Here is a 25,027-nt window from a genome sequence, read left to right on the forward strand (position 1 = left end):
TTACCTCAGCTAAAATGTTATTGTGAAAATATCATAGAATACCAAATATTAAAGAAAACATTTTCTACTTTTCATGCCTCAAATATTGTCTTGCAGAAATAATATAAAGAATGTAATTTCAAGAGGTATTCAGAACTAATTTCATATTTTATTGTGGCTAGACAAAATAATGAGCTTTTGAAGGTAAATCATTAATCCCATCTCATTGATTCTAAATCATTAAGTGAATTGAACTTTTGTCCAAAAGATAAGAAAGAATCAAGGGTGTCGATATGGAAAAAATAAATGGAAAAAAAGATGAGATAATTCTTTAAAAGGCAACCTAACATACCGCCATAAATGAAGACACAATGAACCCAAGCAAGAAAAGGGCAAGACTTTGCATAAACCCGAAGATAAGTGCTATAAATGTGGTATGCATGAACATTAGTTTCGCACTTGTCTCATGCCAAAATATCTTATAAATTTATATCAAGTCTCTCCGAAACAAAATACAATTGAGACTAATTTTATTTATAAAGATGATTTTGAATGTCATAATGCTTATGTTGATATTAATGATTTCTTTAAAAACCCAGATAAAACATATAACATACTAAGTGGTGGAATCCTTGGAGATAATTAAGATTTTTTATTTGTATTATGATATTTATCTTATGGTATTCTCTATAAATAATGTCAATTTTATTTTAGTTAAATAATAAATTTTAATTGCATTTTAAATAGAGATATGATTTTTTATGATGAAGATTTATATCTGGTAAACAATGCAACAACGCACATAATTCTCAAGGAAAATAAATATTTTAAATATTTGACATTAACTAAAGCTAACATCACCACAATATCATGTCTAACAAACATGATTAAAGGCTCTAAAAGTGCTAATATTTTGTTATCAAATAACACAAAACTGGGCATCAAAGATGAATTATATTCACCTGAGTCCAGAAGAAATTTGACTAAGTTTTAACGATATACATGCTAATGGTTATCATATTAAAACAATAAATGAAGGGAAAAAAAATAATATCTTTATATTATTTCACGTATTTCAGGCTAAAAACTTGTATTTGAAAAATTACTTACTTTCTGTTCTAGAATTTATTATACGATCATGAAATTTATTGAAACAAATATTGTGATATACTAGAAGTGTTCTGAATTAAAAATATCTATGTTTTGACACGATCAACTTGGATATCCGGAATCAATAATGATGCGATGAATTATTGAAAATTTACATGGACATCCTTTAAAGAACCTGAAGATTTTTTTACCAAGTGAAGATCCATGAGTTACATGTTTTCAAGGTAAATTAATTGTCAAACCATCTCCATCAAAAGTTATTATAGAATCACAAATCTTTTCTCGAAAGAATTCAAGGAGATATGTGTGGACCTATTCATCCACCATACAGACCTTTTAGATATTTTATGGCATTGATTGATGTATCAAGTAAATAGTCATATATTTGTTTACTTTCTAGCCAAAATATTACACTTGCTAGATTACTATTAACGCAAGTTCCTGATTATCCAATCAAGAAAATTTAATTGGACAATGCTGGTGTGTTTACTTCTCAAATATTTGATAATTTTTGCATTATATTGGAATTGATGTTGAATATCTTATTACACATGTACATGCTCAAAATGATCTAGAAAAATCATTTATAAAATGTCTTAAATTAATTGTTAGATCATTACCTATGAAATCAAAATTGCTTACATTTATTTGGGGACATATTATATTACATGCTATATCATTGGTTAAATTAGACCAAGTGCTTACCATAAATATTCTCATTTGCAACTTGTTTTTGGTATACCACCAAATATATTTTATCTATGAACTTTTGGTTATGCGGTATATATGCCTATAACACCCCCCACAAAGGACCAATACGGGTCCACAATGTAGAATATAAATTTATATTGGTTTTGATTCTCCATCTATTATTAGATTTATTGAACCATTGACTGATGATGTTTTTAAGACACATTTGGAATACTGTTATTTTAATGAGAACATTTTCCCATCATTAGGGAAAGAAAAATTAATGTTTGAAGTTTAGTAAGAAATTACTTGGAATCACCCGAAGTTATCTTATTTTGATCTAAAGACAAATCAATGTGAACTTGAAGTTCAAAATATAATTCATTTATAAAATATTGCAAATCAATTACCAGATGTTTTCACAAATAGTGAAAAGGGGGTTAAATCCCTTATTATACCTGCAAATGCTCCATCTATAATTGAAATCCCTGAAGAAAAAAAAACAACATAGTAACAAATGAATCTATATCACTTCTGAAGTGTGAAAGACTTGTTAGTGCTAAGGAAAAAAAAAATCCTAGAAAACATAAATTACAACAAATAGATGATGGTACTTTTAAAGATTCCTCATCCATGAAACAGGCGATAAAGATTGTGTTAAAATCATTTTCTAATATTGATTCTTCTAAAGTGGGACCTCTTGAAAAGATCCAAGTAACTGGAAATAATGAGATCTCTATAAACTATGTTCACACATGAGAGATTTTGGATCAAAATAAAATTTTCATAAATGACGCATTTGCATTAAAGGTTGCTTTTGGCATCATCAAACGTGATGATAAAATTGAACCACAAACTATCGAAGAATGTCGATATAGAAATGATTGGTCAATGTGGAAAGAAGCAATCCAAACAAAGTTAAACTCAAATGCAAAACGTGAAGTATTTGGACTTGTAGTTCATACAGCTAAAGGTGTTATGTCTATTGGGTATAAGTGGGTTTTTATTAGAACGAAATGAGAATAATGAAATTGTTTGATACAAGGCACGACTTGTTGCACAAGATTTATCACAAAGACTTGGGTTTGATTATGAAGAAACTTATTCTCTATTTATAAATGCAATCACTTTTAGATTTTTGATTGGTTTAGTAGTCTTATAAACTCTAGATACATGTTTAATTGATGTATTTACAACATATCTATATGGATCATTAGATAAAGATATCCATATGAAAATCCCTAAAAGATTCAAAATGCCTAAAGCCTATTATGATAAACCCGAAAGTGTTTATTTTATTAAACTACAAAAATCTTTATATGGGTTGAAGCAATTTAGTCGAATGTGGTATAACTGTCTTAATGAATACATGCTAGAAAAAGACTTTGAGAATAATGAGATTTGCCCTTGTATTTTTATTAAGAAAACCACATCCAGATTTGCTATTGTTGTAGTATATGTTAATGATTTAAATCTTATTGGTACTCATGAAGAGCTCATAAAAATTATAACCTATTTGAAAGATGAATTTGAGATGAAAGATCTTGGAATTTTTTTTTGTCTTGGTTTACAAATTAAACATCTGTCAAATGAAATATTTGTCCATCGATTGATATATACAGAAAGAGTCTTGAAGCACTTTTACATAAACAATGTTCATCATTTGAGTACATCTATGATTGTTCGATCACTTGATACGAAGAAAGATATTTTTTGACCGCTAGAAGAGGATAGATAAATTCTTAGTCTAAAAGTACCTTGTCTTAATTTCATTGGAGCACTCATATATCTTGTAAATTGTACAAGATCAGATATAACTTTTGCAGTCAATTTATTGGCAAGATATATTTCAACTCCCACAAAAAAACACTGAAATAAGGTCAAACATATACTTTGCTATCTCTGTGGAACAACTAAAACGAGTTTATTTTATAGTGGGTCAAATTCGTAATTGATTGGATATGCAGATGTAAGTTATCTATCTAGTCCTCATAAAGGGATATCATAAACAAATTATCTATTTACCTATTGAGGTTCTGAAAGTTCTTAGAGATTTGACAAACAAATATCAATGGCTACTTCATTAAATCATTCATAAATTACAGCAATCCATGAAGTAAGCCGATAATATATATGGCTAAGGTAAATTATCCAGCATATAAAAGAAAAATATGGATTGTCAACCATTGAAGATAGTCCCACAATATTGTTTGAAGATAATGATGTCTGCATCACTCAACTTAGAGGAGACTGCATTAAAGAAGACAAAACAAAATATATCTCACCGAAGTTCTTTTATACTCATGAGCTTCAACAGAAGAAAAATATGATATCAAACCAATCAGGTGAAGTGATAGTTTAGCATACTTATTTACAAAGTCTTTACCAACCTTAACTTCCAAGAGACTTATTTATAATATTGGAATGCGTCATCTTAAATTTTTATCATAAAGTATGTATTTTTGAGGTGAAGTCAATGAAAGTTGTACTTTTTTTCCCTCGTTTAGGTTTTTCCTATGGAGTTTTACATTGTAAGATTTTAATGAAGCAATTTGATATTTTTATGAATCATAAAATATTTGAATATAAATCTTGAAATATCTATATAATTTTTTCTATTGAATTATAAAGTATTCAGAAATCACATAAGAATGTTATACTCTTTTCCTTCGATTAAGTTTTTTTCCTTTGGGTTTTTCTTTGTAAGGTCATTCAAGTGAAAGTGTTATAAAATATGTAATTATATATATTAAATGTCTATTATAATCTTTTAGATTTTATAACTCTTGGATTTAATTTCTTGATTTTCCATGAGATTTGAATTTTTTAATGTCCTGTTCTCATTTTTCTTCTCTTTTCTTGTAAATAGATTATCTATATAATAATTTAAGTATTGAAAAATATATAATAAAAAATATGAATTTATTATATAAAAAATATAGAGGAGGGCAGTATAGAAATTAAGAAACATATTCAGGGATAAAATGGACTTTTAAAGCACCCTAGGTTTCCATGACATAAAAATACAGCACTCTGGCACTTGCGAGCCATCCCTCTCACTCTGTTTGTTGCGAAGCAAATTTAGGGTTTAAGGAAAACCAAAATGGGAGTTTTCACATTCGTTTGCAGGAGCTCCAGTAACGAGTGGAGCGCCAAGCAGATCTCAGACGGCAATATCGAGGCTTCCGCCTCCTCCACCTTCGAATTGCAAAGGAAACTCGTCCAGTCCGCTCTCTCCGCTGATTCATCCGGCGCCGTCCAGTCCTCTTTCTCATACGTCACTCCTTCCTCCGCTGTTTTCCAGGTACTCGCCTCTCTTTCTCTCTATTTTTATATAATTATTTTGATTTATAATCTCATGATGAATTATTATCGTCTTATTTGCTAATAAATCAGATAGTATTATGCAAATATTCTATTATTTGAAATGCAATTGTCTCATTAATTTGGTTTTATAGTGCTAAATATGGTAAGGGTGGATCTGGAATTTCATGGACCGTTTTAGTTGTGTCTGATGGGATGGGTGAATCTTGTGTGGTATATAGGTGGTTATTGGTGGGAGCGCCGGTGGTGCCTTCTTTGGTGGTGGTGGTGGTGGTGCAGTAGCAGCTCCAGCAGGAGGTGCAACAGCTGCAGCTGAAGCACCTGCTGCTGAGGAAAAAAAGAAGGAAGAGGAGCCTGAGAGTGATGATGATATGGGGTTCTCTCTTTTTGACTAAGCATATTCCTAGTTACTATTTCTTGCGTCTTTCTTCTCAATGGTTTACACTCATGTTGCAAAATTTTACTAGAACTGGTTAATTGGATTTAGATCAGATTAATTGTGTTTTTTGATTGGATACGGATTATATTCAATGAGTTCATATTTAGCATTTCATTGTGCTTTAAGCAGCATCTGGTTGGTGTATGGATTGCCAATTTTTAGGCGAATTGGTTCATCTTGTGATGCATGCGAATTGGTTCCAACATCAGTGTTGATCGTAGACTTGACACTAGTGTAGTTTTTTGCATTAGATTTTGGATTTGGTTTATTAGCAAGTGTTATTCATGACAATAGTTTTGAATGGATTGTTAATTATCATGCGACTTGGCTCTTGTCGTGTGGTTCTTGCTGGCTCTTCTCTTGTGATGCATGTGAATTGGTTCTGATGTCAGTGTAGATAGTCGATTTAACACTAGAGTGTGGTTTTCTGCATCGGGTTTTGGGTTTGGTTCAAATGGGTTTGGTCCATTTGAACTGTTATTCATGACAATAGTTTCAAATGGGTTCAAGATTCAACCGAGCACCTTCTTCGCTGTGATTTTAATAGCTTAACTGGATAGGCTTCTGATGTTAGTATCTTATACATCCTTATATCTACTTTTCCACCATATAGCCGTGGAGCTACACAATTTGCTTAGACTTTGACACTACAACTGCATTCACTATTGGTGCTTGTAATACAGCAGTGAGGATCATGGAAGGTGGTCCTTGTATGGCAGTACCTAAAAACATTGCAATTGACCATAGGGGATGATTCTTAATATTATTATCCAAAATACTAATTCTCTTTGTGGATATACTGTCCCAAGACACAAAACACTATTCATTACAATAATGTTATGACTTTTGTCTCCTAGTTATTTTATCTTTTGCCTTGGCATTGGGGGTAGGATCATCTTTTTACCATAACATAAATGTCTTTTTGAGGATTGTGCGAGGTTATTTTGGTAATTGGATTTTTAAATGCACATTAAAACTACTAAAGTAACCCTTTAATAAAATAATCCAATGCCTTATATACAAGGGTGTTTCTTCAGGGGTATGATTGTAATTTCATCACGGTTTGTTTGTTAATGTTGTTAAGTCCCAAGGCTATTTTTGGGTTTTTCACCTAAAAAATAAAAAAGCTGTTGACGTGCACCTCATATGCGTCAGCCACTATGCCGTCTTTAGGTAGGGTGTTTGGTTGGCTCCGACAGTTGTAACTGTGATTCTACTACATCATTTGATTCGTCTTAGTGTTCTCTTCTATGAGTGGCGTGTGTATGGTGGTTTAGCATGGTTTGACCTGAAATTGCTTTTGTTCTTTTCCTTCTCTTACTTTTTTGGATTGCGTGTTGGCCATGCAAAAATTCATACCAGCCTTTTAATTGTTTTTATTCAATCTCTCTTCTCTTATTTGCAATTGTTTTATTTACATTGATTGTTTCTAATTGGATTTTATTTTTGATTTCATCCTTGAATTGTTTCTAATTGGATTTTATTTTTGATTTCATCCTTGGTCATTTAATTTTTTTAATTTACTTTTAAATTTAGTTCTTATTTTTTTTAATTTTTTTTTTTGTTTTGAATCAGTTTCTTGATTGATTTGTTTTTTTTTTCAATTCCACCTTTACACTTATTTTCATTTAAATTTTATATCAAATTTAGTTCTAAATTTTTTAATTGATATGTTTTTAATTATTTTTTTAATGGATTTGTTTTTTTACAATTCTATTCTTGGACATTTAATTTCATTTAACTTTTTCCTAGACATTTAATTTCATTTAATTTTTATGTCGAATTTAGTCATAATTCTTTTAGTTGCTATTTTTTTTTGTTTTACATTTTTTTTTGGAGTTTTTTTTTTTTCTAACTTTCATCCCTCAATATTTATTTGATTAAGAATCTTGTTTTTTTGTTTTTTCGGACTTGTCTTTAATGGGGTTTCCTCAGTCTCATGATCCGGGTAATAAATTTGAAAAATTAGCTCGAGTTGACTTCTGTTTTTTTTAAAGTGTTTTTTAACATTGTTTTGCTAGTGTTTTTTTGTTTGCTTTCCTATTTACAAAGATATTTCAATTTCATGTTATAGGTCATGTGTTTGATTTGTTGATACAGGTTGACTGTTGATATTAGCATGGATGTTTTTATACTTGATATTTTCTTTTGCTCTTTATACTTGATATTTTTATCACTTTATACTTGGTCTATTTATTATCTTTTTTTTTTCTTATCTTTATTTTTTGTAATATTTTTTTAGTTTTCTCTTTACACTTTGTTTTTGAAAAAAAATATTACATTTTATTTTTCACACTTTGAATATTTATTACTCTATACTTGGTCTATTTATACTTTTTTTTTATCTTATCTTTATTTTTTTGTAATTTGTTTTTATCTTTTTCTTTACACTTTTTTGTTGAAAAATTATTATACAAAGACTAAGGAAATGACATTTCACTATAGCAAGTGCAACATTATTTCATTCTTCTACTGCATTAAAAATTCGCTTGAGATTTTACATATTTTTATTAATGCATATGATCTACTGCTATATTTTATTATATATAAGCATCGATTTTTTGATTCACGGTTATATTTATTACTTGATTTCAAAAAATACGTTAATAACATCTACATATTAATTATTTTGCATAAGAAAAAAATTGTTTGATTTGCAGCGAAACGAGTTGAATAGACACGTTAACACTTTGTTTTTTTGTATTTATTGGCACAGATGATCTCGATGTATTTAATTAAATGCATGCATAAGCTTTTTGATTTATAATTAGACTTTTGAAAAGCTTGCATGTTTTGTTTTTTGTAAAAAAAAAATTATTCTAACCACACCAAAACGCAGATGAAATAACTAGTAAATCCTAATATGTTTTTGATTTGAAATTCAAATCCCCTGGTAAACATAAGATTCAAAACATTTTCTTTTGAGCGTAGTTATAAAACTTTGCCTGATGAGTTAACCTGAGATCTAGGTGACTTGAGGTCTTGATTGGGTTAAAAATAGGCAAAACTTGGGTTTGCAATTGACATTGTCATGCTCGAGTGACCCATTGAGTCAACTCGAGATCCATTGACCTTCAGTTGAGACCTAACTTTTTTTTTTTAATAAACTAAAAAAATTATAAAATTAATTTATGAATATTTAGTCTCATATATTTTTCTACATTTCATATTTCTTTTTATATCCTTTATTGTTTTTTAACTTTTTGATATAAGATAATTATTTTTTTATAGTCTATGTTTATTTGTATTGTTTTAAAACTTATTTTTGTGTAAGATATTAATATCTTAAACAATTTTTTTAATTTTTTAAATTAACCTAAGATCTAATTTCTTAATTAAGTCAACTCTCGAACCGGATTTAATATCAATGATTTTGAGCCATGTAAGCATACCCAAGAGATATTTGTTAATGCGATGTGCTAGATAGGTTTTTTTTTTTATATTAAAAAAAAAACTGTATACAGTTGAGGACAGTATGATTTATTTAATTTGAATTAAATTTGGGCAATCTCTTCTTCTATACGGGTCAAGATAGATTAAATCTATCAAATTAACAATCATATATGTAGTAATATTGGGAAGAAAAAAGTATACAGCATTATTGTGTTATTCAAAAATAATATTTTTCATTTTTTATAAAATGATTGGTAAGATTCTAGGTTGTGCTTGGTTAGTAATTCATGATAAATCATGATAGTTTTAATTTTTTTTAAAATTAAATAGAAAATATAAAGAAACATGTTTTTTTTTTTTATTGTGTTAATAACTAAATATTTTTTATTTTATTTTAGATTATGTTTATTTATAACATGCACTACATGGCATGAAACTCGTATACCACATAAACAAACACAGCTTTATTAAGTTATAAAACTTTAATCTAATTCAATAGTTTTCTTAGCATGAAGCTCAAGGCGAGGTTAAAACGGTGCATCTCATAAACAAAGTTGTAAAACTAGAGTTCAATTCAACAGCTTTCTTGGCATGTAGCTCGAGGTCCACATCATTGTTCAAAAATACCGATTCTACATTACCCCTTTCCATGCATGTTCCTCCCTGGTACACGAGCCATTTTCTAAGTAGGTGAAGAAGTAATCAAGAATATGACGAAGAACTTGAGTCCGCGGTCTAGTGGGGAAGAGACTTGTTTTTTTTTTTTTGCACCCGGGTTAGATTCTCTTTGTGTATGCCTGTCATTCCCGCGGTGTCTTACCAGTCCACTGGGCTTGCAGGGTATTCAGTTGGCTCGGAAATTAGTCGCGGTGCGCGTAAGCTGGCACGGACACCACGAGTTATATATATAAAAAAAAGAATATGATGATTAACATCGAATTAAGATGCACATGATTCTTGATAAAAATCATAGCTCAGATATCAAATGATATGATTTTTATTCACCAAGGAGTACTATCCTTTTCTCTTTGTATGGATTAAGTTGGAAGAAATAAAAAAAATCTAAGAAATTTTTTAAGCATCCTTAGAACATCGAATCATTCTTTATATAAAACATGTCCTTTGAATCATGATAAACAGCAATCTAATTAAAATTATAGGTGAAGTGTTGAACAAATCAATTACAGATCAAACCTGTAAACTAATATCCTTAAACAGTTAATGATAATTATAATTAATTCTATATGACTGAGGTATGATGCGGGTCATATAATATTGTTTTTTTATAGTAGTAAAAAATATATAGGTTGTAGATAACTATTTAATATTATTATTAAACCCGGTCTAGCGGGTTAATATTGAAATCTTTCGATTTACCTTATTATTTTTCTTGAGTTTAAAATAAAACCGGATATGAGTTAGCCATGCATGGCCCAATTGATTTGAGTAATCCAAAGGTAACCTGCCTAACCAGTGAAGAAATTCTAAGGATGAAATTGATAAAAAAAAAGAGATGAATTTTATAAAAAAAAATTTATTGACTCAACTCCTTACTTATTATATGTTTAAAATTAAAGTATATGAGAGTTGTCTCGATATAATTTAGTTGACTTGACCAGTTCACAAACAACTCGAATGATTATTAAAAAAGATTTGAGAATGAAATTAAAAAAAAAAAAATAAATTGAAAAAAAAAAGAGTTTCGTTGTTCATGAGTCTCCTTCATAAACTTTCCCAGGTTTTCTTGATGTATTAGGTAATAATATTATTTCTTATACATGAATTATCGAAAGTAATACTACTTGTTATATATGTATCAAAATTAATAAAAAAAAACCATCTAGGTGGTGGCCCAGTGGTAAGAGCTTGGGACCAAGAGGTTTGCTCCCTCTGTGGTCTCAGGTTCGAGCCCTGTGGTTGCTCATATGATGGTCACTAGAGGCTTACATGGTCGTTAACTTCAGGACCCGTGAGAATAGTCGAGGTGCGCGCAAGCTGGCCCGGACACCCACGTTAAACTAAAAAAAATAAAATAATAATAATAAAAAGATGGACCAAGAAAATGCGATGGGGAACAAAATGCCCCCCTTTGTTCTTAACTAGGAAGAAGCTTTTGCCTTTCTTCCATTATAATTTTCGTTTTCATGCCATCCTAAGCTCCCATTATTCTCTGCCTCCTTCACCGCCTTTTCCATTACATTTTGCAAGCCCTAGAAGCCAGAGCCAGTAGTGCTACTCATCTTTCTTTCACTTTTCTGTCAAACACAGCAAGTTGCTAAGAACAAGAAAGATGGATGTGTTTGACTATCAACAACTTGTAAAGGCAACTGGGAGTTTCTCTCCTTCGAGACTTTTAGGCAAAGGAAGCCATGGATCAATCTACAAAGGCATACTTGAAGAAAATAAGCTTGTTGCAATCAAGAAATCGTCATCTCTTGGTACTGATCATGTCTCTGCTGACAACTCCAAGAAACTTGAGAACGAAATATCTGTGCTATCTTCCCTACGTGAAAGTCCATATGTCATCAACTTTCTTGGAACGAGTCATTATCATCACAACTCAAATTGCAAGGAGAAGAACAGGGTTTTGGTTTTGGAGTTTATGCCTAATGGTTCTCTCCATGACTTGCTCCATGTTGATGCCACTCCACCACCATGGCCTAAACGTGTAGAAATCGCTATTCAAATTGCAAGGGCAGTCCAATTCCTTCATGAAGGCAAGCCTTTGGTTATTCATAGAGACATCAAATCTGCTAATATTTTGTTTGACATAAATTGGAAGGCTAAGTTGGCAGATTTCGGACTCTCAGTGTTGCTAGCAGACTCATCAAGTCATGATCATGCAACTCAACCGGCTGGCACTATTGGGTACTTGGACCCTTCTTACACCACTCCAAGCAAACTAAGCACTAAGATTGATGTCTTCAGCTATGGAGTTGTTTTGTTAGAGATCATTAGTTGTCAGAAAGTGATTGATGTCTCGAGGTCGCCATCTTCAATTGTTGAGTGGGCAGTGCCATTGATTGAAGAGCAAAGATTGATGGAGATATGCGACACAAGAATTGCACTGCCAACATTCATGGAGGGCACGATTAAGCACTTGTTATATGTGGCAGCACGTTGTGTGTCTTGCAGGGAAGAAAATCGTCCATCCATTACTGAAATTGTAAAGGGGATGGATAAGAATTGTTTGGTTGAAAGAGTACAAATGCCCAGTTGGACAAGTCTCATGAGGAGCGTGATACTAACGAGAAGGCCAAGAGAATTGGCTGAGCAATGGCAGCAGGCAAAATGTGATGATGCAAATTGTGACATTTCTAAAGGGATGAAGGCATATTTATGGGAGATATTGGCTTATATTACTACACTCGAATAATTATTTAAATGTTGGACTTTTTTTCTTTTTTCCTTTCAAAATACCACATTCAACAATAGTTTTTTTGCAAACTAACACAACTACGAAAAAAAATGCAGGAAATCAGCTATTGAAAATAGCGCAACCAACTCCCAGCAGCACGACTTGGTTGCGTTAATCCTAGTAGCGCAACAAAAAAAAAGTGCTATTTCCCTAATTTTTTCTTTTATTGTGTTAGTTTGCTATTTTATTTTTTATTTTTTAAAAAAAGACTAATTAACTATTGATACATTTTGGCCAATGACCAGTCAGGGGGTTGGCCACAGCTCTTTTCTGTTTATATATAATTTGCGTGTAAAATCAACCTGCAGTGCACGTAGTCTCCAAACAGAAAATTCCCGAAAGTGGGTGCCCAAAGGATACAGCATCAGAGGTTATGTTTCTACTTTCTTTGCCATCTTTTCATTGATGAAGATGGGTTGCACCCAGTTGTGTAAGTGTCATCTGTGCACTGTGCAGTAAGGAAAAGCTTTGTCTGCCCAAAGGGTTATTATTAATAGCTAGCTGATGCATCGTCCAGGAAACCAGGAAGAGTGGGACGCAAGCAAATGAATTGAATGTTCACGAAATTCCTTTGCGTCGCTGATCAAATATTATACACTCTCGATATCTTGAAATTAAGCCTTGAATGTGCCAATATCGCCCATGTATTAATGTTCTGTGACATGTTTGATTTTGTTTACATTGATGAAAAATTGTTTCGTGAAACATAGTTGTATTTTGTTTTGTTTTGTCAATTCATCAACCAAACACAACTCTGTCTCGTGCTCTCTGTCGATTACAAGCTTGATGACATACATCGTAAGAGTAAAATATAGTTTTTTTGCGTTTTGTTTTGTTTCAACACAAATCTGTCTGCACTCTCTATCTTAGCACTCTGTCTTCTTTTTTTCCTCACGAAATATTGATCAAATGCTACCCTACAAACAAACAAAAGCAAAAGACTCATTACCGTCATGTTTCTAGCTGCTGTAGCGCGCCATTGATATGATACAATGGAGAATTTTGAGGAAAAATTCGTATTTTTCGATCTATATACAAGAAATTAACTAGCAAAAATCGTGATGCAGCGAGCATTAGAGACAAAAGATACTGTTCCATAAAGATAATTCAGGAAGTTCTTCCAATACTGTTTGAGAGAAGTGGCCAAGATGCTATAACAGCACAGCCAACAAGATAATGCAAAGCCATATATTGATCCATTTGCCAAGGGATTTCTTGAAGCAGCAATCAAAGGCGAGTTTGATGTTCGACCTTTCTTTAAACCTCCCAGTAGTCTTGGCTCAAAGGTTAATCCTAAGCTCTCGGGGGGTTTTCTGTCATTCAATATCTGCACAACAACATGAAGCTAGCTCCTACAACAATTGATGGATTCCATACACGAAGCATTTGATGAATTATCACCCCCTAGAGCTTAACTAGTTATGTCTTTCTAAGTCTGTAAATGTGCATTAAATAAATTATAAAAAAGTTCAAGCTGCTGGAAAAGAAAAATATGGTATGATAGCTAATTTATAAGAACAAAATTAAAGAACAAGAACAAGAATAAGAGAAATGATATTTTATTAAAAGTTTTATCAAAAGATACATTTTTATAGCTCTTCTTTATATCAACTGTCATAATTCTTTTATCTTTTCTTTCTCTTCATGATATCTTGCCTTAATAGCATTGATATTGTTTGTATTTCATCATTATCAAAAATTAATGAAGGTAGTTTCATCATTATACTCAACATTAATTTTATTTTTTCAAACCATGTTTGTGTTTCTAAACCTTCAACTAGATTCATAACTTTTACAAATGAGTTTAACTTTCAGGCTTATACATCTTCAATTTCTTGTAGCTTACCTTTAATGTTATCAATTAAAGCAAAAACTTCATTGTAATTAATTCTTTATTTTTTACTATAGTTTTTTTTTCTTCCAATCTCGCCTTGTACCTCTCTTCTTCTCTTTTGACATTCTTTTTTTCTTTGTAGATCCACTTAACACCTATTGACTTCCTTTTCTTTTCTTTGTAGATCCACTTAACACCTATTGACTTCTTTTCTTTTGATATAGGAACCAATTTTCCATATGTTATTATTCTCAATTGATGCAATCTCTTCATCCATATCAATTCTTCATTTTGTATCATTTATCGCTTTTTCAAAAACTATAGTATCACAAGTAGCAAGATAATAATATAATGTTACATCATTATCAATATGATTAGTTACCTCATATAAGTTATCAAGGCTCCTCATTTTTCTTGGTGGAGTGCCACTATTTGAGCTTTTACTAGAAGAAAAAGAAATTACGTTGATTGGTGTTTGTGGAGGTATAACTATATGTTCTTGATGATCTTCTCCTTTTCATCAAGAGTCGATAAGAAGTCATATTTCTCACCATCATTTACCTTCCAATCTCATGCTTTTTCTTCATTAAACTCAATATTTATACTAATCACCATCTTTCCTTCATTAGGGCCGTAAAGTTTGTATCATTTGAACTTTTGGTCATAACCTACAAAGATCATCTTTTTGCTCTTGTTATCTAGCTTGGTCCTTTTTTTTTTTTTGATATCTAGCTTGGTCCTTACTTGATCATTTATATGCACATAGACAATGCTTCCAAAAACTTTCAATTGAGAGACACTTGGTTTTCTTCTACTTCATGCTTCTTGTACTGGAGTCATGCTATTCAAGCTTTTAGTAGGACATCTATTTGATAAGTAGATAACACAATTTACAGCTTTATCAAGCTCCATGTACTTGTGTTTATCTCTACACATGTGGTTACTGGCTTTATTGTCTAGGTACCACATGTTCTCTTTGTCTTGCATTTTCTCATTATGCACTAGTAGTATAGTGGCTTATTTTTATTCTTTTATCACAAGATTTGCATTCTCTCCAACCCTCTTGGTTGGACACTAGCAATCCCTAACATAATGACCTGTATTTTGATAATTATAGCATTTAACTTTTGATTTGTCAAACCTGCTGTCAAATCTAGATCTCGGATTGCTGCTGCTAGTTAAACTGGTCAATCGGTTCCCTTCATTCGGTCGACCATTTGATCTATTAAGGTTGTCTCGGATTTCTCTTCCAAATCTTCCTCTTTCTCCTTGGAATTATTCAAAACCATCTTGCTTTGAAAAAAGTGCTTGTGCACCTACATCCTCTTGAATCTTATTGACTCTTTCCTCATGGGCTTGTAATTTTCCCATGAGACCTTATATTGAAAAAATATTCATATTTTACAACTACTCTATTACGACCACTATATAATATAACTTCTTTTGCAGCAAGCGTAGGAACTTCTCTACCACACATGTCTCTTCTATCTTCTCCTCATATCTCTTTATTTGATTGTATATGGCCAAAATTCTTGCAAAGTATTTTGAAATATTCCCTGATTCAAGCATATGTAACTTTTCAAAGTCACCACGTAGTTTTTGTGGACGTACCTTTTTCATATTATCAGCTCATTGGTTTGATTCTTGCAAAACTTTCCATGCTTGCTTCGTGGTGGTTACATTGACCACTATCTCAAAAGTGATGTCATCCAGACATTGGTAGATGATTGTTAGTGCTAGTTGATCCTTCCTTCATGCCTTTTGCATGACCTCCCTTTGGGATAAAGTCAATGTTGCTATATCTATAGGCTCCTCAAAGCCTTTTTCAATCATATCCCATGCATCTTGGGAATCTAGCCAAGTTTCTACTCGAATACTCCAAGTTTCATAGTTGTCCTTTGTCAACCTAGGATATTAAAGTGGAAAGTTTGAATTGGTCATGTTAAATAATTAAACCTAAGCTCTGAAATCACTTGTTGGAAAAGAAGGATAGGGTGTGGTAGCTAATTTATAAGAATAAAGTTAAAAAACAAGAAGAAGAATGATATTTCATTAAGAGTTTTTTCAAAAGATACACCTTTATAGCTCTTCTCTATATCTCTCTATACTGTATATAATGTTTAAGATTATAATAAGTCTATTTATAGGTCCCAAGTCCTAGATAATAAATGAATTAAACTACTTAAAGTAAATTCTAATTTAATAAGGAATCTAACATTCTAATTAAACAAGGATTCTAATAAATTAGTCTATTACAAATTATTTTTCATCAATGATTCCTACATTAACTAGGATTTCTCTTTTAGTTAATATTAAAAACTCTTATAAACTCTAAATCCTATTAAACTCTAATAAGAAATCTAACATTCTAATTAAATAAGAATTTTAATAAATTAGTCTATTATAAATTCTTTTTTTTATCAAGAATTCCTAGATTAATTAGAATTTTTTTTAATAATAACTCAGATTAGTTTTAAACATCAATTTAAACAATTGGGTTTGAATAAAAAAATTCAACCAAATTGATTATAATTTTTTTTTTGAATTGACCAAATGAAAGAACCAAACTAAACAGTTTGATTTTGCCAAAGTTTTATAATTAAAATGAGCTATAAATAAATACATAAATAAAGTTGAGCATTTTTCATTTAAGTCTTGATTTTTGTGAGACAAAAACTAGCTCTTTGGTCAGATTTGATTATATATAGTCTCACTTTTTTAGTTTGATTTTCAGTAGGGTTTTTTTTAGTTTATAAAATCTGAAACCAAAACCAAATTATTTTTTTAAAATTTCTCTTTTTTTTTAGTTTAAATTTAATTTCTTGAATAACTATTTTTTGGTTAATTCAAGTTTTTTTTATGAATATTCTAAATAATTCATTTATTTTGCTCACCCAAGTGAAATATTAAATTTTTTTATCAATTATTTATTTGGTGCTTATAATTTAAAATTTTAAACAAACTTATTTATAAATAAACTACAGTTAAAATTCTATAAATTAATACCTTTATAATCATGAAAATTTATTAATTAATTGAGATATTATTTAAACTTTACATTTAATAAAAACAGAATAAAAATATCATTTAATTAAAGTTATTAGTTTACCAAATATTAATTTATAGTTGATGAACCTAGATCTATTAATTAGATGAGCACGATGGCAAGAACTTATCAATTAAGGACTGGATTGCAATCTCTATCATATTCAGGTTACTGATTTGTAGTTAACCAAACTAACATATAAAAAGTGGATTACCGAGCCGGCCGAGTCTTGGCTTTCTCGAGAGACAGGGATACCGTTGAAGCTCTATACTGTTCATCTTCCTTCTATCTCCTTGTCCCCCTCTCTCATGCAAACCCTAACCCTTAACCTCAATTAAATCAAAGTACCTATTGCTTTCTTTGAAGAAAAAGATGGAGGCTCATCACCATCATCAGTTCACTCACAATATATTCGAGAGACGCCCCATTATCAAATCAAAGACTCCTGCTGTTAAATGGTTCAAAGAATGGTAATTTCACTAATTCTCTTATCTTTACTTTTTTTACAATTATATTTCTTTCTTTTCATTGCTATTTGTTTTGGGTTTCTGATTTAGGAGCCAAAAGACTCGATTGTTTCGGTTAAGCAATTATTTTTTCTTTTCTTTTAGCTCTTCTATGTTTGGTTTCTTTGGAGATCTAGGTTAGGTGTTCTGTTTTTGGAACTTGGGCTGATGAGAGTTAAGCCAACAATCTGATCGATGCTGCTTTTGTTGTCCCAGGGTGCCTCAAGATGTGGTGGCAACAGGTGGAAAGTGTTCTCTTTTCAAATGGGTTGCAGGTAAATTATGCAAGTCTGAATCTTTTTTTTTCTTGTTATAATTAAAATCTGATATGTTTCTTTGTACAAATCTATTGAGAAATCATCAATAATATGCTTGTCTCTTGAGTTAATAGCAGTTCAATGTAAACAATGTAAGACTTGGCAATTGATTTGCTTTGCTGAGGTTTTGTTTTGTAGAGCCTTCTTGCAGTCATGGAAGATAAACTTTTTGAGAGCTTTTTCAGTCGAATGAAATTTTATTTATTAGTTTGATTATGCTAATTTTACTTAACTCTCTTCTTTGATCTGTTACTTACAGAGAATCAATTGAATGTCTTGAAAGAAAAGGCAAAAGAGCCCCCGGCACCGGAGCCAGAACCAGAGCCTACTACTGAAGTTCTTTTCCTTTGCAGTTTTGAAGGGTGTGGAAAGACCTTTATCGATGCAGGTGCTTTGAGGAAGCATTCTCATATCCATGGAGAGAGACAATATGTTTGTCACTATGAGGGATGTGGAAAGGTGCTTAACTTAACCTTTTTAGGTTTTATTTTGTTTCTTGAAGATATTGTGATTTTTTTGGTGAAACCTTTGAGTGTTTGTACCTTGTATGCATACCATGTCGTGTTTACTTTCTTGGTTCAATGTCTATGTTACCCGCTATGATTTCAGCTGAGATTTTGTTCATAGATGAGCTGGCATGAAGCGGGACTCTGCCAAGGTTAAAAAAGAGGGCAGATCCTCTTGTGGAACTTTTGAATTAGATGATTGATATCTTCCTACAAAACTCTCTAGTGACTCTGAATGCATTACATCAACTGTTTTTACTTTGCAGCTTATTTTGGATGTTAAGTTGACCTTGCATGGTGATTAATGTAAGAGATTGTTAATTGTCTGCACTCCACCTATCTGTATTTTTGCAATAACTCTTGTTCTCAGTCAACGAAAAAGCATTCTTCTCCTCAAGATACAATGAAGGCAAGAAATCATAGTGTTGTTGTCAAGAATATTCTGATTTTCGTTTTATATGGATCTTCTATTCCATTGAACTTTTATGTTTAAGTGCATGAATTCTGAGGTCTTGTTATGTTTTTGGAATGGCTTCGTCAAATTAATTGTTGTTAATCTGAGAGTGAAAGATCTTCATGCTTCATTGGAGGTGGGATTGTTGACGTAATTGAACATAAGGTTCTTGTTTCGCGCTAATATTTTCTGCCAGATATGAAGAATTGTTTGGAAGATAGATTGATTTCAGAGCTATCTTCTATGGTTGCTGGTAGAATTGGTTAGGGGAGCGATGGGAGCCTTGTTTTCATTGAGCCTTGTGGGATAGGGAGTTCAGGTCAATAGTTTCTTTCTTAAGAATTCATCCAGTACTGAAAGTGATTGAACTTGGTTGATGGGATGTGTTGGATTTCTTATAGTGATATGTTTTAGGAGAATTCCTTAAATAAAGTGTCATAATACTAGGATTGGTGCTTTCTTTGGAAGTTCATTTTCTCTATAGGAAATCCATGGTGTTTTTTTTGGCTGGTTAGTGACCACAGGGGAATTTTATAGACCAAAAAAATATGTTTAGCATGAAGTATCTTTCGATTCCCTTGGGACGCATGTCCAAGCAGGAAGATCTGATGTTTAACTATTGAATTCTTTTTTTTGATGTGCCTACAACATCCTCTGTCTTCTTCTTGTATGGAATTACTAGATTTATTAGTAGAGTTGGAGAAGGGTACTAGAAAAGACAATCTGGGTAGGTTGGCCTGGCTTAGTACCCCATTCTTGGCTGGAGAACAAGTGCACTGGAGTCGGAGGAACAGTAGAGCTTTTATGCTGTTGACATTAATTCAGATGAATTTCTTAGATCATTACTTTCATGGCTGGCTGCTCATCCCTGTTTTGATTGGAAATCTTAAATGCTTTTTCAAAGGACTTGAGTTATTTTTTTGGCTTTTAGCTTGATATAGAATTGGACTCCTATACCTAGATGCCACAACCAAATTTATATTAAAATTTTATCGGACTTGCCATTGCCATCAACACTAAATGGGCAAAACAAGAGTGGTCAAATTTATTTGTTGTTGAAAAACGAACCTGCATATATGGCATAGATTTCTGTAATGATTGAGCCAGTGTATGCTTAAGTGTAATTTTTTAGCAAAAAGCTTATTTTCACTCTATGTTTAGCTTTCAAATGTTATATTTCTCATAAGTTTTCTTTTACTATTTCCTCTTTCTAAACTTGTATTATGGCATTTACGTGGTGTGTATATGCTGCAGAAATTTTTAGATAGTTCCAAGTTGAAAAGACACTTCTTAATTCATACTGGTGAAAGAGATTTTGTATGTCCTCATGAAGGCTGTGGTAAGGTGATAAATCTTTCACTAACTGTTTTCTTGTAATTAGTTGATGGTTAGATTGTTATGTTCTCTATAAAAGTAAAACTTATTTATGTTTCTTGTGTGCCCGAATTAGTCTTCCATTACTGTCTTACATTCAGGTTTCTTATTATTTGTAATTCTCATTTAACAACCAGTTTGTTGATTTTTCCAAATTCTGCAATTATACTTTGAACCTATATTTTAAGTTAAGCAATTTGGAGACAGTTAAGTTGTAAAAAAATTTCATTTCCAATTTCAGTTTTGTTCTTCATTTCTGGTTTTCATTCTCTAATGGAAAATTGGATATGCATCTATTTATATATATAAAAAATTTGTTTTTATCTAAAAACAAAAGACTGTCATCTTTGCATATTATTTTTCATTCAGAAAGCAGTGAACAACTTATAATCAGAAACTGGGTTTTCCAAATTCATGGGAAACAATCAGTTGGAGAAATACCACATTTGTGCAGGAATTCCTGATTTCCTTTTTCAATTAGAATTGTTTTATAAAACAGCTCCAGTCTTTCATAACTTAATATGCCTTGGACTACTAGGTTTGGAGACTGGATAGGTTGGTTTGGAGACTGGATAGGTTACGAAACCTTCTTTCCCTCTGCTCTTTTATTTTGTTTTTATTTTTTAAAAAACAGGGAAGGGGTGGTTGTTTGTTTGTTGATTGTTGCCCTTGGCAGATGGTTGGGAGCTTCAAAGGAAACAGTTGCTTCAAGTTAAGCATGAATCTAAGGCAGAAAACTGTTGTGTTCAGTGTTCTAGGCTTTGTGAGAGATATCATCCGTGACAGATTGATGACTTGTTTTACATTATTGTATGTCATGTGCTTCGGATGTCTTCTTTACATGTGTTGTGGTGGATGCACCACTTATTATTCAGTGCAGTACTTCTATCTAAGCTTGATTTTGTTTGATGCAGGCATTCTCCTTGGACTTCAACTTGAGATCTCACATGAAAACACATTCACAAGAAAACTATCATATCTGTCCATACTCAGAATGTGGAAAGAGATATGCTCATGAATACAAGCTGAAGAACCACATCGCATCTCATCATGAAAAGGTTGGTTCCATTCCTTCACTTGTAATGTTTTTGATGTGCCATTCCACTGTTCATTTACTTTCATAACTGGTAGTCTTTTATAGCGGGGATCAACATATGCTATGCACTCTGATGCTCTTGAACAAACCGATAATATTTGCAATGTCTTTCATATGGTGAAGGCATAGTTTTCCACCTTGATGCATTCATTGACTTACATTAATTTTTTAAAATAAATACTTATTGTATGCAAGACAATGTGGAGATGACAAAACCTATGATTATGGAGGATGGATCATTACTCAATTGTAAATGCTGAATGTCTTGGAACCCTTGAAACTATATCATATACCATAAAGGTCAGATTGATTTAGATTATTGTTTGGGATTGATTCACTCTTGCGAGGATGTTTTTTTTTTTGGGGTGGGTTAGGGGATTGGCCCAAGTATCAGGTTCTGTTTGGTATGAATTTTGCAAATTGATTTTGTATTTTAACTGTTGACTCATGGAAAAGCCATAAATGTGTTGGGTTAGAAATAACTTTTGACTTGGACCCTTGTTTGTCGGGAAGTAGTTTCCTTGGAAAGTGGATTTCTGGAAAGTGGATTATTTTCTGATGTTTGTTAGTGTCATAGAAATTAAGTTGGAAAACAATTTTCAATATTTGGCTATGCCTTTGAAATAAGTTGGACAAAAGTTTGTTACAAAATCAAGTCACAATTTTTATTGAATCAAAAGTTACATTTTTAACTTTTAACTTTTGGTTTCTAAGTTATACCACATCCATTTTTAAAAAAAAGTTACTTTTAGTATTTTTTTTTTATCAATCATAATTCTAACTTAAAGTTATTTTAACTTATTTTTTCGTAAGTTATTTATGAAAAACAACTTTTGAAATATGAAAATTGCAATCTGATTCTCAGAATCTTCTTTAATTCTACAGAATCCGACACCGGATGTGGTGAGATATGCTACACCTCCAGAGAGGATACTGAAAAATCCCAAGCCTCCTTCTGGGGTTTATGGCTCTGCTTCATCAGATAGACCATACATTTGCCCTTACGAAGGGTGTGAAAAGGACTACATCCATGAATACAAGCTCAAACTTCATCTGAGAAGAGAGCATCCTGACCACATGGCAGATGAGAATGCTGAGAATGCAAATTCTAATGCTGATAATGAGATGGATGAAGCCAGTGATCAAGATGCTTATGGTGGAAAGCGTGTGAATGGGAAAAGTCAGAAACACAGCAGGCCCAAGCCAAACTTGAAGACGCCTCCTGTAAAAATCAGACAACGGAAAGGTTCAAGTTCATCCCCTGCCACATTAAATGTAGTGAAAAAACCTTGGCCAGTTAAGGATGACACTTACGAAGAAGACAGTGAAGAAACCGAGGAAGAGGATCACGACAATGCAGAGGATGGATGGAGATATGGAGGGAACGAGGACGATGACGAAGAGACAGAGGATGAAGACTAGGGCACCCTGTTATCCTTTGGGGTTTGTGTTTGTAATAGTTCTCAAAATAAATGCTAAAATTTAAGTAAATTCATATTTTACTGGGCTATATTGTCTAATGCTCTCTCCCTCTACTCCCACAACAGAAGCCATTCTTAAATTTTTGCCCGTTACCATTCCGCCTTCCAAAAGATTTTTACCCGAACAAACGCAATCATTTGCTGCATGCTCTCTGATAAATATATGGTTAGGGAAATTATTTGGTCAGGATTTACTTAGAGTGAAGGGTGGAAGGCTGCCAAATCCTGCTTTTCTCAAGATTGATGAGCAGAATCTCTGCCAAAACTGCCTTTAGCCCTGCCAATTCTTTACATCTCATGAGGATTCTTCTCTGTTGAGGTTCTTGAGTAAACTTTAATTAGAGTTCTATACAATTGTAACTAAATTTGAAAAGATATTCTATTTTATTGCAAAGGTAGAAAGATTTGGATCATAGAATATCTGTTTTCTTATCAATATAGTCCATTGAAGAAAGCTTTGGGGCAAAAGGCAGAAGTTTAATAATTAGTTAGTTCATTTTTTTGATTCTCTTAGGTAGTGTTTTTTTGTTTGGTTGCTGTGTCCAAACAAAAAAAAATGGAGATGGAGATTGAGATGGAGATGATGGAGACAGAGTATATGTCCTGTATTTTATATTTTATGTTTTGAAAGTATAAAAATTTTCTTTAAAATTATTATAGAAAGATTTATTTTATATTTTTTTCTTAATCTTTTTAATCAAATATGTTTTTCTCTCTTCTATATCTATTTATTCTTTTTTAAAATATTAATCACACAATTTATAAACAAAGTTGTCATGTGTATTTTATGAGAATCATGTAATTTTTAGAGTTTGGAATGTGGTTGTGGTTGCTTTTCAAAGTCATTTTCACTTAGAAATGTATTAAAATAATATATTTTTTATTTTTAAAAAATCATTTTTGATATTAACGCATCAAAATGATCTAAAATTACTAAAAAAAAATTATTAATTTGAAACAAAAAAATAAAATAAAAAAAGTTTAATTTTTTTCAAAAACACTTTTAAAACATAAAAATAAATAAGGTTTTAAATTGCACATCTTAAAATCATAAATTATTTACCATCTAGCTTTCATTCCACCTCACCACCCACTATTGTCACTGCCACCTTAGCATTCCCATCATCATCACTATTCTTCCCCTATTATAATTTTCACCTTCAACCCATTATTATAATTATCACAACTGTTATTATTTTTATATAATTATAATAACACCATTTTTTATTTTATATCATTACTTATCAAACATTATAATATTTTACATGTAAATTATTTAAAACATTAAAATTACACATTTTATATGTGGAATACTTTACATCCTTGACATACACAAGCCTTTCAATTTATTAATTATTTTTCTTTACTCGTTGACCACCTATTAGAAAGATTTCAATTGTATCTATAATAATTTATTTATTAACTTATTTGTTTTGTTTTATAGCCAACATAATAAAAACTAGTCAAAGAATATTTAATTTACTTCACAAGAAAGAAAGAAAATAATACTTAGAGGGTGTTTGTTTTACATAAAATATGTTATAAGAATGTTTTTCTAGGTATTTTGTATTTGTTTCTTGTAAAATATATTTTATAAAAAAACAATTCAACATAAAATATTTTACATTATAAACTAAGTTCATTTACTGTTTAAACTTGATTTATTTATTAAAAAACTTTTCAATGAATTTTTGTAAATTATTTTATATATAATTTACTCATAATATTATCTAATAATTTTAATTACCATCACCTAATCACCATGACATTCATCTTTGTTGCCATCATCCAACCACCACTACGACCTCCATTGCTATTGCCATTAACCCAACTACCACCCCCACCACCCTAATAATCTTGTTACTCTACCACCATCCATCAACACCACCATCACTTCCACTAATTTCTCTAGATCATTATTATAACACATCATTATTATTCTACATAGTTACTTAACAAACATTTTTAAATGTTTTTACGTAGAGTGTTGATGCAGATGAAAATAATATTAAAAATACAATAAGTATAAACAACACAAAATTCCATAATAAGGATGAGTA

At 31.4% G+C, this 25,027-nt stretch overlaps 3 protein-coding genes across 4 annotated transcripts; all 3 read left to right on the forward strand.

The window, feature by feature from the left end:
• The first annotated feature begins 4,809 nt into the window (after positions 1 to 4,809).
• LOC18111191 (60S acidic ribosomal protein P3) lies at positions 4,810 to 5,651 on the forward strand. Its single transcript, XM_006389501.3, has 2 exons — positions 4,810 to 5,083; positions 5,325 to 5,651. The coding sequence occupies exons 1-2, from the start codon at positions 4,883 to 4,885 to the stop codon at positions 5,496 to 5,498; spliced, it is 375 nt and encodes a 124-aa protein (XP_006389563.1). The 5' UTR covers positions 4,810 to 4,882; the 3' UTR covers positions 5,499 to 5,651.
• Positions 5,652 to 10,791: 5,140 nt separating this feature from the next.
• Positions 10,792 to 13,058, forward strand: LOC18111192 (serine/threonine-protein kinase-like protein At5g23170). Its single transcript, XM_006389502.3, has one exon. The coding sequence runs from the start codon at positions 11,226 to 11,228 to the stop codon at positions 12,309 to 12,311; it is 1,086 nt and encodes a 361-aa protein (XP_006389564.3). The 5' UTR covers positions 10,792 to 11,225; the 3' UTR covers positions 12,312 to 13,058.
• Positions 13,059 to 17,450: 4,392 nt separating this feature from the next.
• On the forward strand, positions 17,451 to 22,996 carry LOC18111193 (zinc finger transcription factor YY1). Of its 2 annotated transcripts, XM_006389503.3 has the most exons (6): positions 17,451 to 17,703; positions 17,956 to 18,014; positions 18,316 to 18,515; positions 20,271 to 20,360; positions 21,305 to 21,448; positions 22,372 to 22,996. In XM_006389503.3, the coding sequence occupies exons 1-6, from the start codon at positions 17,606 to 17,608 to the stop codon at positions 22,906 to 22,908; spliced, it is 1,128 nt and encodes a 375-aa protein (XP_006389565.1). In that variant the 5' UTR covers positions 17,451 to 17,605; the 3' UTR covers positions 22,909 to 22,996. The 2 variants fall into 2 exon arrangements, with proteins under 2 accessions (XP_006389565.1, XP_024454063.1); XM_024598295.2 differs by lacking the exon at positions 20,271 to 20,360.
• The last annotated feature ends 2,031 nt before the right edge of the window (positions 22,997 to 25,027 follow it).

Source organism: Populus trichocarpa, chromosome 3, assembly GCF_000002775.5.
Source record: "Populus trichocarpa isolate Nisqually-1 chromosome 3, P.trichocarpa_v4.1, whole genome shotgun sequence".
Classification (NCBI taxonomy): Eukaryota; Viridiplantae; Streptophyta; class Magnoliopsida; order Malpighiales; family Salicaceae; genus Populus; species Populus trichocarpa.